General features: G+C 46.7%; 1 protein-coding gene across 4 annotated transcripts in view; it reads left to right on the top strand.

The window, feature by feature from the left end:
• The first annotated feature begins 1230 nt into the window (after nucleotides 1-1230).
• The window catches only part of LOC110972953 (uncharacterized), an 82098-nt gene continuing 69963 nt past the window's right edge, over nucleotides 1231-13365 (top strand). For 2 of the 4 annotated variants that reach the window (XM_051940546.1, XM_051940545.1), the window contains exons 1-11: nucleotides 1231-1755; nucleotides 1871-1940; nucleotides 2126-2229; nucleotides 2312-2675; nucleotides 2817-2884; nucleotides 3003-3203; nucleotides 3352-3417; nucleotides 3511-3690; nucleotides 4004-4081; nucleotides 4169-4252; nucleotides 4672-4758. In XM_051940546.1, the coding sequence (XP_051796506.1) occupies nucleotides 1636-1755; nucleotides 1871-1940; nucleotides 2126-2229; nucleotides 2312-2675; nucleotides 2817-2884; nucleotides 3003-3203; nucleotides 3352-3417; nucleotides 3511-3690; nucleotides 4004-4081; nucleotides 4169-4252; nucleotides 4672-4758 (1422 nt within the window). In that variant the 5' untranslated portion in view covers nucleotides 1231-1635. Of the gene's footprint in view, nucleotides 1756-1870; nucleotides 1941-2125; nucleotides 2230-2311; nucleotides 2676-2816; nucleotides 2885-3002; nucleotides 3204-3351; nucleotides 3418-3510; nucleotides 3691-4003; nucleotides 4082-4168; nucleotides 4253-4671; nucleotides 4759-5854; nucleotides 5923-12978; nucleotides 13097-13213; nucleotides 13350-13365 lie in introns of all 4 variants that reach the window. The other 2 variants (XR_007938427.1, XM_051940544.1) reach the window with 2 other exon arrangements.

Here is a 13365-nt window from a genome sequence, read left to right as displayed (position 1 = left end):
GCAAGTTCTCTCATTTTAAATTTAAAGTATTCCCATTTTTGAATTGGATTCATTTCTCTATTACTGAATATATCCTTAGCAAGTAATTGTGCCCCTTCTTTAAATTGTTTATCATCTAATGTATTATTGTTTAATTTCCAATAGCCTCTTATGTTAGAATTCTCTTTTGATCCTGTTAATCTTAAACTTGTTAATTTATGATCACACAGTGGAGCATGAGTATGACAAATATCTAAAACAAACTGTAAACTCTGTGATGAGATGAACCAAAGGTCAATTCTTGACTGTAAACTTCTGCTGGTGTTAGACCACGTGCAGTCTGTGACATTGGGGTTCATAAATCTCCACACATCTGTTAGCTAAAGATGATCACTTATAAATGAGGTGTGTTTAAAGCCCAGTAATGATGCAGATCTTGGAGGATGTCTGTCCATGTAATCATCTGGAGCATCATTAAAGTCTCCTCCTATGATAATAGTAGAATCTTTGTATTTTTCCTTTAAATCGTCCAAAGCTGAAGAGAGTTCAGTAAACATGTCCTTTGCTTGCGATGCTCTGTTTGGTTCATAAACATTACAAATGATAGACATCAAATCATCCACCTTCAAAACTACAATGATCCAGCAGCCTTTGTTTGAAGCTTTGGTTTCCAGAATATCACCATTAAATCTGTTTAAAAGTACTGCCACTCCAGCTGAATAATTGTATACAGGCAGTTATAGTAGCAGCAGCAGCAGTACATGCATCTGCTGATGTGGGATTATTTCTGTCTTTTCAGCTTTTTAAAACACAGAAAATACACAAAGGATTTATCATTTCTTCACTATGTTGAAGCCTTAGTTGATACTGTGGTGAACATTTGTCTCTGTAAAATAGTGCTCTGACAGATGAAATATCTCTTGTACCTTGTAGTGTTTGCTTAAAAAGTAGTGTGGTTAAATGTAACATTGTCTACATTTTCTAGCAATTTTGATGTTAAAATTAATTAAGGTGTTAGTGCTTTATTCCATTATGTTACAATCAGTTCTATCAGTCAATTAGGACATCATGATGACTATAATATCGTTTAAGACATGTTGCATGAGGAAATGTTAACATACCATTAATTACAGTGTCATATTAATTCTCTGTGCTGTGTTAAAGACCAGTTCAGCTACTTTTGCTGCAGACATGTTGAGATTCTTTCGTCTGAGAAAACATGCAGTAGTGCTTTAATTTAGTTGCCATTGTCTGGTCTTTAGCCCTTTTGTGTTTTGAATTAGTTGTTTCAGTTTGAGTCAGCAGTGTAAGTAGATTTTTCCCTCTGATGAAAAAATACATAGTGAGGACATTAGATGTGTCTTGTACATGCATGTTTTGCTGCTCATATTGGTGCTTACTGTTTCATAGCAGTGCTTTTAGATAACTGGGTTTTTTTTTCACCAGCCTTTGGACAGCCTTTTGGAGAGCCTCTGGATTGCCCTTGGACATCCTTTGGTCGACCACCTTTGCTGCATCACTTTGTATCCTTTCATCCATCAATCCATCAATCCATCCATCCATCCGTTTTGTGTGCCTTGTTCTCTCTCTCTCTCTCTCTCTCTCTCTCTCACTGTGTTTGTCTGTCTCTGTTGTGCTCTTGTGCTGTCTTCCAGGATGCCTCGGAAGGGGAGACGCTCCCAGGCCCAGAAGCAGCGCTGGAGGAAGCTGGACGCGTCTGAGATGCCCACCCCTCCTGTCGACGCACCCCACTGCTCCCGCTCTCCCCAGTACAAGGTATGTTTACACCCGAACTGACATGCTCACTTGTGCAATACAGAATGTGCTAAGTTGGACACATTCATGGCATCCGCACGATGTTGAATTAAATAAGTGTATTATTTGCTCACAGAAGGTTGGTTCCACCCTGCCAGCCGGACGGTTCTGGGAAGAGCGGCAGGCGCGTGCAAACCTTATTGCACGTAAGTACTCAGCTGTTTTTATCATGAAATATCTTCACAAATCATATTTAGTGTACCACCAACAATTACCCGTTGAACACAGATTCTGCTGTTGTCATACAATAATAGAAAATGGTGATTGTTGTATGAGCTCTTTGTTTGAAATCCGTTTTAAATCCTCTTTTGCTCTGTCTTCTTGTGAACAGGCCGTGGCACCGGTTACCGCCACAAGGTTAAAAAATGGCCAACTTCACCCTTTACTGGGCGCAACCACAAGTTGGTCATTCCTCCTGAGCGCCCTGGAAAGAAGGTATAATTATTAATTGTTGCTGTTCGTTTTCTTAAAAAGTTCTTTTGACTTTCATACTAAAACTGTGGTATTTCTTTTGCAGTTCATTCTTATTGTCGGGGACTCCCATCTACGTGCTCTTGTAGATGGCTTTATTCGGATGCCAGAGTCTCGGCTGAGCTTTGGCTTCCTGTCGATCCCGGGGGCGTCTGCTTCTGAAATTCGCACTGAGGTTCTGCACGCTGCAGTTCCTCGTGCACCTGATGCCGTCTGCGTCATGGCCCCCGGCAACAACCTGACCAGCACCACTGTTGAGAAGGCCGGTGTGGATTTTGCCAATCTCCTCACCACTTGTGGCAATCGCTGGTCCAAGGTTTTTGTGGTCGACTTTCCTCCCCGCCTGGTCGTTGACGTCCAACACCAGGACCTGCTTCGGCAGGAATACAGACGTGTGGCTGCTCGTATGGGTAAGAGGAAAAACATTGTTTTCATCAATTCCATTCACTGAATGCACAAACTCGAAAGACGTGATCTACATTTTAACAATTCTCAAGTATCAATGGATATTTTGGTACAATGATGACTTTTTTTTTCAATTGTTTTTCAAGGTGTAAAGTTCTTCAACACTGCAGAGCACTTCCCCCTGAGTGATTTGGTGCTGTGGAGCAAGGATGGTGTAAGTGTAGTATGTTGTGAAAAAAAGTCGTTGATTGGACAAGTTTGGCTCACGGCAGATGTTCACTGACATTAAAACTGTTTGTGTGTTGTTGTTTTTTTATTTCTTATTTATGCAGGTCCATCTGAGTGATTGTGAGGGGATGGGGATCCTCGTCCAGTTGTTCTGGTCCGCTGCCAGTGAGCAACTGCTGACACCACTTCCTTCGCCCCGGATCTCTCCTCAGCCTCCAGTTCGGAAAGCTACAGTGAGAGAGAGATCCCCTGCTCCACCCAGCCCGAAACCCCGTGAACGGAGGAATATTGGTCAGGGCGGCAAGGTAATTGATAAATTGCTTTATGTTTTTTAGACGTTTTTTTTTTTTAGACAACTGTGACATCATGTATTGTGATAATAATGGTAATAATATGTGTACTGTGGTAAAAAACATTAGTTATAATTCACTGTGACGCTTTCTGTGATTGCAGACGAGCCATCCTCGGGAACCTCCCCGGTCCAGAGGTTCACCAAAGCCCAGGATGGCTCAACAGCAGGTTTGTGACTCTTCAGATATTTCTTTCAGATGCTATTGGTTGTTTTTTGACAGGACAAACTGTAATTAGTAGTGTCTGCTTTGTGTTTTACAGGTGGAGGAGAGCTTTCTTCCGCTGAACCCCGTCTGGTTCAGCAGCACAGCCCTAAGTGCCATGGAGAAAGTGTCTCCCTCCCATATGTCTTGCCTGGCAGATTTCAATGCCACAGAGAAAGTGTCTCCCTCCCGTATGTCTTGCCTGGCGGATTTCAAGGCTTCTCCTAAGCCAAAGAAGGTAAGTTGATTGATTAAAATTTTATCTCCTGCGGAAGGATTGTATGAATGCTCAAACGTGTAATTCCTGACAGTTAATTCTGCAGATGGTTTTTTTTTCGTGTCATGTGCAATTAAGTAAAACTAGTTCATAACAACAGCCACAAATAATAACAGACTTGAATCAGCTACACAGAAATGTAGTTGTAAATTGTTGGATAGCTGTTCAACTCCATTTAATTGGTATCTCATTTGGTTGCTGCTGACTCCATTCCACAGGCATCTACATTGTCCACACTGACACTTGCTATGTTTTTTTTCTCATCTGTCATCAGCTGTTTGACTCACCCCCGGCCAGATTGTCCTGCAGTTGGGGCAAGACAGAAACCCCTGTTTGTTCTCCCATTGCAAAGGTAAGGAGTAGTCCTCTTCTCATCAATATGTATCATCTGACTGAAAATCATCGTCATTTCACTGAAGTTTTGTTGTTCTGTGTTTAGATGGCCAAGATGATGACCCCCTCACCGAATAGACAGGTCTGGACAGCTGATGATGCGGGCTGCAAGCCTCCTTCTCCTCAGAAGGTATATTTACCTCTCTATAATCAATTAAAAGAACATTACAAAGCAGGCATCTCCATTTGTGGCCATTTTTGTCATTCCTGTTTTTTTCTGGCACATTTACTGTATAATCACAATTCCAATGAATCGCTAGCATTAGGAAAATTGAAACTACTAGCTAGCTATCAGCTACCAATCTAGCTTATTTGTTAGCTTGCTATCTTTCGGGTAGCTAGCTTTGGGACAACTGATACTACTGGCTAGCAAGCTGGCAGCTAGCAATCTAGCATATTCAAAGGTTAGCTAGTTGTTAGCTAGATACATAGCTTTTGGATAGTTAGATAGCTAGCTTTTAGACAACTGATGCTATTTAGTCGTTAGCCAACTATCTAGCTATCGTGTTGCTTTATTTTTTACTTGTCAATGTTATTGTCATTTATCAGATGACCCGAACACTGACTCCATCACAAACCAAGTGGCCCTGGTTCATGACAGCTGCATCCACCTCAGCTGATGCACCAACAGACAATGTAAGTTTATTCCTCTATGATAGACATGTTAGACAATACACAAGTATTTTTTTTTGTAAAGTCATGATTGTTTTTTTTTTTTGGTTTACTGCAGTTAAAAATATTTTTTGACAATTGAGAGAACTGTTATTACGCTGGTCACAATACAATAAGCTACCTGTAATGCTGTGTTATGTGCCATTGCTTTCACAAAGTAACTCTTGCTTCTAATCAGGGTTTTACATTAGCACTAGCCACTGGCAAAATTCGTGTAGAAAAGGTTTTGGTGAATAAAATATTTACATCACTTGCCATTGGCATGGTGGAAAAAAGTCAGTGGAATACTGACTTTGCTATGTAATTGCATTTCACACAAACAGGAAAAGTATGTGGTCCAGGCAGTCTTCAGTAGCCTTCAGTCTGTACAGTAATGTTGATCCCATGACCATCAACTGTCTGTTACATGAAACAACTCTGATGCTGCAGTCATAAGTTGTCTGCTCAAAGCACCCTCCTTAAGCCTCCTCGCAAACATTGGAGCAAGTCCCATTACATTAAAATAGTAATGTCATGTTGATGTCTACAGAATAGGAGCTAACCAGTAAATTAAATTAGGTGACATAGGGTTATTATGTGTTCATGATTTTAGAAAAAAATGTAAGTCATTATGATCTGTTCAAATGCAATTTCAAGAAAAAAAAATATGTTGCAATGCCCTGGAAAAAAATCCCGGAGGGAAATTCTACAAATAATACAATAATACAACAAAACACACAGACACATACACATCTATGTACACACACTATATATATATATATATATATATATATATATATATATATATATATATGCATGATTGCAATGAACATACAAATATGTATATTAAACTAGCTAAGGTAATAGTAAGCAATAATACGCTAAAATAATACAAGATTTCCATAAACTGGTGAGAGGATGTTCATAATGTTGGAACAATGAAAGTTGTTACTGAAACATTAAATCATATGATCCTTTAACTGAAGAAGCTAGTACTAATGCCGAACTGGAAAAAAATTAAGCTGCCTGAATAAATAATGAAAATATAATAATTACCGATCACAATTTGTCATAATTTCAGGATAAAACCAGGAGCGAGAGTCACCATGTGGAGTCAGTCCGGGCCAGTCATTCTCAGAATGATAAGAGGTACAAGGTATTTTCCCGCAACCATCAGTGCAGCTGTAACGCTTTGACATTTCTGGCATACCACACTGAGGGCTGTCAGTTCACCAGGACTACACTCGACAGAGTCCTGGCTCAGGGAGACGCGCTGTATGTCGGAGTCAAACAGCAGTTGATTCGCGACAAGACCTTCCAGAGCAATCACCTGGCAGTCGAGGAGATGCCAAAACAAGTCCTCACAGACAGACATTTGTATAATGTCAACATGTCTGAGATCAGGTGTGGCTTTTTAAAAACTCAAGTCTCGAGCCCTGGAAGACGGCAGTGGTGGCTTCCGCTTGCAACCCAGCTGGAGTGTCTATCAGCAGAGGTTAATCAGGCTTTAATCGTGATTTCACCTGAGGTTATCGCTGTTTTCCGTGATCAGTCCGGGAGGTATGGAGTGTTTGATTCCCACTCCAGAGACTCCAGAGGATTACCCTCTCATTCCGGTAAGGCGATCGTTATGACTTTTGCGGAACTCAGTGACCTGGCTAACCACCTCCACACACTCTTTAGAGACCGTGGAGACTCTGCTAGTTATGAGTTTGTCCCGGTATCTTTTCAGACTGACAGCCCCAGTGCCCCACAACCTCAACAATCCCTGGAAACCGAGGTTCAACATGAAGTGTCTGAACCTGCTCTCCTCGCATTGCAGGCAGACAGTGGGACGGCTGTCAAAATTGAGGAGGACGTTAAAGGTTCCTCAGCTGTCCCACAAGCAACAAAGCTCTCTAAATTGGACAAAGATCGGAGGCGAAAAGCCAAGAGGAGAGCATGTGACAAAAAGGAACAAGTGCAAGAAAAAATTGGAAAAAAAACTTGTGAGAGAATCAGGTATTCCAGCTGTGCTGAATTTCGCAGGAAAAAAATTCAGGCACAGAGTAAGTGTGTGCAAAAGAACCGTGAACAACGGCTTTTGTCCTCAAAAAAATACTATGCCAAGTTCAATGTCAAAATGCGAGACAGAGTTAAAAACAAATACATGACAGATTCTGCTTTTCGGAGCAGGCAACAAAATTATGTTGTCAAGAGGTACAGCACAGATCCAGCCTTTCAGAACAGGCAAAAACATTATGTTGTCAAGAGGTACAGGAAGGATCCTGCCATTCTGAACAGGCAGAAAAAATATCTTGTCAAAAGGTACAACACGGATCCAGCCTTTCGGAACAGGAAGAAAAAGTATGTTGTCCAGAGGTACAGGAAGGATCCAGAGTTCAGGCTACATCATATTCAATGCTGTAGCCTGCTCAGAAGACGCAGGTTGGCTGCCAATCCTGACATGCGTCAGAAGTTGCAGAGAGCACTGAGCATCAGGCGGAAATACCGACTGCTCGGAACCTCTTGCCAGCCAGTGCTCACTTCAGGGATGGCAGCGGCAATAGCAGCATTCCGCGAGACCATCAGCCATGGACCAACATACGTCTGTACCGTCTGCCACAGGACTATGTTTCCAAATCAAGTCAAGTCATGCAAGAGAGTTAAATACTCCACCAACATCGACGTGGCACAGGCTTGCTTGACTGGAACATATGTGCATGTCTGTGATGCTGAGTGCTCCTCCCCTTGCTCAATGCCACCAGAGAGACTGCAGGAGTGGATCTGCCACAACTGTGACAGCCACCTCAGCCGTGGGAGGATGCCAACACATGCAGTAGCGAACAATTTAGAGTTGGCACCCATTCCCCCGGAGTTGGCCGAACTCAACGTGCTGGAGAGACAGCTCATCGCAAAAATCCTCCCGTTTGCGAAGATCATCGCCTTACCGAAAGGACAACAGCGAGCAGTCCACGGAGCTGTTGTGTGCGTTCCATCGGAAGTGGAAAGCGTTGTCAACAGTCTTCCACGTCCCCTCCCAGAAGCACAGCTACTGCAGGTGAAATTAAAGCGTCACATTCGATTCAAAGGTTACCAGCACTTCTACACTGTCAACATGAAGAATGTGCTGGTAGCCCTGGAAAAACTCAGAGAGCAGCACGCTGAGTATTCCGATGTGACCATTGATGAACAGGCCACGTTCCAAAACCTCCTCCACGACTCAGACAACGAGTGCACGGATGATGCGCAGTGGGGAGAAGACAGCATGCTTGACGAGGAGCTGCTGGAGGCGGCTGATAGCTACACTGAGCCAGTCTTGGCCGATTTTGTGTCAGCCGCAGGAACGAGTCGGCCAGAAGACGACCAAAGACGCAATACTGACATGCCATCACCAAGCACTGAGCTGGAAAACCGGTCCAATGATGTCACGACAGAAACCCTCCTGGAGGAGTCTGCTGACGACATAGACTCTCAGCACGACAGCATGGATGCTGCCCAGTGGGGAGAAGACATCTTGGACCAAGAGCTGCTACAAGTGTCTGACAGCTACCAGACCAATTTAGCTGCAGACATACCCACCGAACAGCAGGAGGAGCTAAGACCTGGACTTGCTCTGGACACCTGCATGCAGCCACCAGACATTGCGCAGGAAATACTTTCCTATGGAGATGGCATTTTCAGCGTTGCCCCCGCCCAAGGCAACAAACCTGTGGGATTTTTTGCAATCCCCAAACTGGAAGCCATGGCGTTCCCTGTGCAGTTTCCCACGGGAGAGAACACGCTGGATGAAGACCGTCCCATCAAACTTTCACCCAGCAGATACTTTAACGCCAGGCTTTTCGGGGCAGACACGCGGTTTGCCGAGGACCAGACTTACCTTTTCTTTGCGCAGTTTGTAACGGAGACGAACCTCGCGAGAGGAAGTATGTCGATACAAATGCGCAAAGGAAAGATGCGCTCAAAAGACGGGCGTGCCATCAAAAACTCCATGCTCCAGGACAAAGAGGAGGTGGAGAGATTAATTCAGGCCAAAGAGGCCATGCGATTTATGCAGCCTCTGAGAGGCACGCCCGCATATTGGAATAAAAGCCTGAGAGATTTGCATGCTATGCTCAGGCAACTCGGCAAACCGACGTTCTTTTTGACTTTTTCGGCAGCTGAGATGAGATGGCCTGAAATAATTGGGGTCATCAGATCTCAGCAAGGACAAACACTTGGTGACTTTTCCGAACTGGACTGGAAAGCCAAGTGTGACATTTTGCGCAGTAACCCTGTCACCGTTATGCGCATGTTTGAAAAACGTGTGGATGCCCTTATGGCAAAGTTGATCCTCTCACCAGCGCGGCCCATCGGCGAGGTGGAGGATTATTTTTACCGCGTGGAATTTCAGGCCCGCGGAAGCCCACACATTCACATGCTAGTGTGGGTCAAAGACGCCCCTGTGTACGGCGAGGACTTGGACCACACCGTATGCAGGTTCATTGACCGCCACATTTCCTGCCAGATGCCTGACCCCGAGAAGGACCCGGAGCTCCACAAAATCGTCTCGGAGGTTCAGGTACACAGCAGGAGCCACACCGGCTCTTGCCGAAAGGGAAACGTGGTGTGTCGTTATGGCTTCCCCAAGCTGCCGTTTGATATCACCTGGATCACGGAGCCCTTTGCTGCCAATGTGGAAATGGAAGATGGTCAAGACCAGGAAGAGGTGATGAAGGAACGGAGGGAGCAGATCCGTCGGCAGCAAAGGGAAGCAAAGGAAAAGCTTCGGCACCTGAGAGAGCTCCTCATGGATCCGAAGGCCTCCTTTGAGAGCTTGTCAGATCTCCTCCGTCGATGCGACTTGGAACACGACGCCTATCTGAAGTGCGCCGAAAATCTGACAAGCGGGAGCGTGGTCATGCTGAAGCGGCAGCCGAACGAATGTTGGGTTAACGCCTATAACCCAGACCTTCTCCGCGCTTGGAACGCAAACATGGACATCCAGTACGTCCTGGACGAGTACTGCTGTGCCATGTACATGATGTCGTACATCACCAAGCCGGAGCATGAGATGACCGAGATCCTGAACTCGGTCGTGAAGACCAGCAGAGAGTCTGCTTTCAACCAAAGTGAGGAAATGCGAAAGATCATGCAGGCCTATGCGAAGCACAGAGAGGTCAGCGCCCAGGAGGCAGTGGCTCGCACGTGCAGCTTGCCCCTGAAAAAGTGTTCGCGGTCTGTGATTTTCCTCTCGACGGACGAGGAAGCCATGAAGATGAGTCTTCCTATGAGTCGCCTGAAGGACATGGCACCTGACTCTGAAGAGGTCTGGATGTTGGGGGTACCTGACAAGTACCTGTTCAGACCAAAGACTCCCGAGTTTCAGGGGATGTGCCTGGCTGAGTTTGCATCAGACTACCGGGTAGTCTACGGCGAACAAGCACAGGGCCCCAGTGCCATTGCCCTTTTGTGTGACAAAGGACATATTGCCAAGAGGACGGCCGGAAAATCAGCAGTCGTTCGATATGCACGCTTCTCTGAGACCAAGGCGCCAGAGAAACATTTCAGACGACTGCTAAAGCTGTACCTCCCCCACCGATCTGACGACGAACTCAACGACGGGGGTCGCACCTCGTACGAAGAGTTCTACAAATCCCGACGCGACGTCAAGGACATCGTGGAGCACAACAGGAAGCGATTCGAGGGACGAGGCGCAGGCATGGATAAGGCACTCCAGAACGTCCAGTTCGGTCCGGTCCTCAACGCTTGGAACACGTTTGCACCCGAGGTTGAGGCGGAACGGCAGGAGTGTCTTGAGCTCCGTGAAAAGATCCCAGAGGAGCAGGATGAAGACGCCGTGCCCGACTTTGAAGACCTGAATGTCGGTGAACCCGTTCCCCGAATCGAGGCGCCTCGGTTAAGTCCAGACTTTGTCCGCAAGATGTTTCAGAGTCTGAACGAGACCCAGGCGTGCGTCTTCTACGCTGTGCGCCAGTGGTGCCTTCGGCGTGTGTGGGGCCAAGATCCAGAACCGTTCCACTACTTTGTCTCTGGTGGAGCTGGTTGCGGTAAGTCCCACGTCATCAAGTGCATTCATGAGGAAGCAACGAGGATTCTGCGGCAGCTCCCGAGATTCCGGGACGCAGCTGACATGTCCCAGCCCACTGTCCTTCTGACTGCCTTCACGGGCACGGCAGCCTTTAACATCGCGGGCAAAACGTTGCACTCTGTCCTTAAGCTTCCCAGGTCCCTGGAACCGCCGTACCAGGGCCTGGGCAATGCACTTGATGAACTTCGAGCAACTTTGTCTTCGGTGGAAATTCTCATCATCGATGAGATTTCCATGGTTTCCAAGAAGCTGTTTGCCTACGTCAACTGGCGATTCCAGCAGCTCAAAGGAAACCGAAGACCTTTTGGCGGCATTTCCGTTCTTGCAGTCGGTGACTTTTACCAGCTGCCGCCGCTGGGCAGGGCCAAGCCGCTCTGTGTCTACGAGGAGACAGAGTTTGATCTCTGGAGAGAGCGCTTCACCATGGTCAACCTCACTGAGATCATGCGCCAGAAGGATGACCGAGCGTTCGCCGAACTCCTCAATCGACTGCGTGTCAAGCGCAAGCAAGATCCTCTGTGCGCTGCGGACAGAGGCTTGCTCATGAGAGCCGTCTCTGACGGCAAAGATTGCCCGCCAGGAACGCTGCACGTCTTTGCCACCAACAAGCAGGTAGATGGTCACAACGCAGCCACCGTGGCCTCCCTGCTTAAAGGGGACGTCAAAATAGCGGCCGAGGACTACAGGAAGGATGTCGCTACCGGCAGGAAGGTGCCTGTGCCCAACATCAAAGGCACCAAGAGAGATTTGCCTGACAGCATAATGGCAGCTGAAGGAGCAAGAGTTATGCTGATCAGGAATCTCAACGTGGAGGATGGCCTTGTCAATGGAACCTTTGGGACCATCTCCACCATTCTGCCTGACAGACGTGACCCTAAAGTCGTGAGCTTTCTTGGACTTAAACTGGATAATACCACAGCAGGACAGACTCTCCGCAAAAAGCTTCTGGGCCCCTCGGACGACTTGGTGTACGTCGAGAGATCCGAGGAGAGCATCGGTCGCAAGGGCGGAGTCGTGAGACGTCAGTTCCCCGTCAAGCTGGCCTTTGCGTGTACAGCCCACAAAGTTCAGGGAATGACGGTGACGTCGGCTGTCGTGAGCCTGAAACGCATGTTTCAGCCAGGCATGGCGTATGTGGCGCTTAGTCGCACCACTTCGCTTCAGGGTCTCACCATCACCGATTTTGATGAGACAAAAATCTATGCTGACCCTGCCATTACGACAGCTTTGGAAGACATGCGCAGCGCGAGTTTCCAGAGTGTTACTCCGCTGTTGCACCGCTTCAACCGGACGGAGCGACCAGATGCAGAGGTGACAATCGTCCATCATAACACCCAAGGGCTTCCATCTCACATGGTGGACCTGAAGTTGCATCACGAACTCAGGTTGGCAGATGTGCTTTGTCTCACCGAGACACATCTGTCAGGGTCCTCTGTATCCTCCTCCTTTGATCTGGAGGGATACACTGTGTTTCACCGCAGCAGGCAGGCGTGTTACACCACGTGCAGGGACATGGCGTCAAAGGCCGGGGGTGGAGTTGCCGTGTACTGCAGGAGCGCTCTGATGGCAGAGGTGCCGAGCTGCATGGGACGTGTCACAGATCTCGAATGTCTGGTCGTGAAGGTTGAGGTCCCAGTCAAAGTGCTAATAGCAACTGTGTATAGACCCCCAGATTTTGGTTTGCAAAAGTTTCTGCCAAACCTGAACGCTCTCTTGGACACATTGGAACTGTTGGATCATCACCCCATTGTTGTTTGTGGTGACTTCAATGAAGACCTCCTTTCTAGAGGCAAAAAAAGCATAAGAGATGCACTTCTGTCCAGGGGCTACAACCAATTGATCACAGAGTCTACCACAGACAAGAACACTGTGATTGATCACATTTACATTTCCCATCCTGATAAATGTGTTCAGTCAGGTGTTCTCCAAACGTATTATAGCTATCACAGCCCGGTCTATTGCATTTTGACTGGCTAAAGCCTCACCAGCCAACACTGATTTTGTGTCACACACTCACTTTGTGACACATCAGCGTGTTGTGCTGTCCGATTTTACAGTTGTGTCACACGTTTTTTCATGTGGCACATTGTTCTGCTGTGTTTTGTTCTTGGTCTGATTTGTTCTTTGAGTTCCAGGCCTGAGGGGGTCCAGGAGGTGCAGTGGTGAGATCACACGTCCTCCCACAAGTCCCCTCCTCTCGGACGCCCAGTCCTTTTGGAAGTCTTCTACAGCCTCCCCATAGGCATGTCTCAGGTAGGAACAAGTGTTCAATAGATATTCGTTCTAATCGTGCACATCACTTTACTTAATTGTTGAAAAATGTCAAACTAATTGATTTTAATTTGCCACTCTTGATTGTTCACCTTTTAGAATTTGGACTTGGCTTCCTGTGGTCCAGGGAGCGGGGTGTGTAGTGTGCAGTGTCGGCCGACGGCCTGTATAGGTCCGGTAACGGCTGCAGCTCCACATCTGCTTCCACGACCTGCTACGACGGGACATGCCTCAGGTAAAAACCGCAGTAC

The sequence above is a fragment of the Acanthochromis polyacanthus genome, chromosome 20, assembly GCF_021347895.1.
Source record: "Acanthochromis polyacanthus isolate Apoly-LR-REF ecotype Palm Island chromosome 20, KAUST_Apoly_ChrSc, whole genome shotgun sequence".
NCBI lineage: Eukaryota > Metazoa > Chordata > Actinopteri > Pomacentridae > Acanthochromis > Acanthochromis polyacanthus.
The sequence above is the reverse complement of the archived record's forward strand: the minus strand, read 5'-3'. Positions and strand labels throughout refer to the sequence as shown.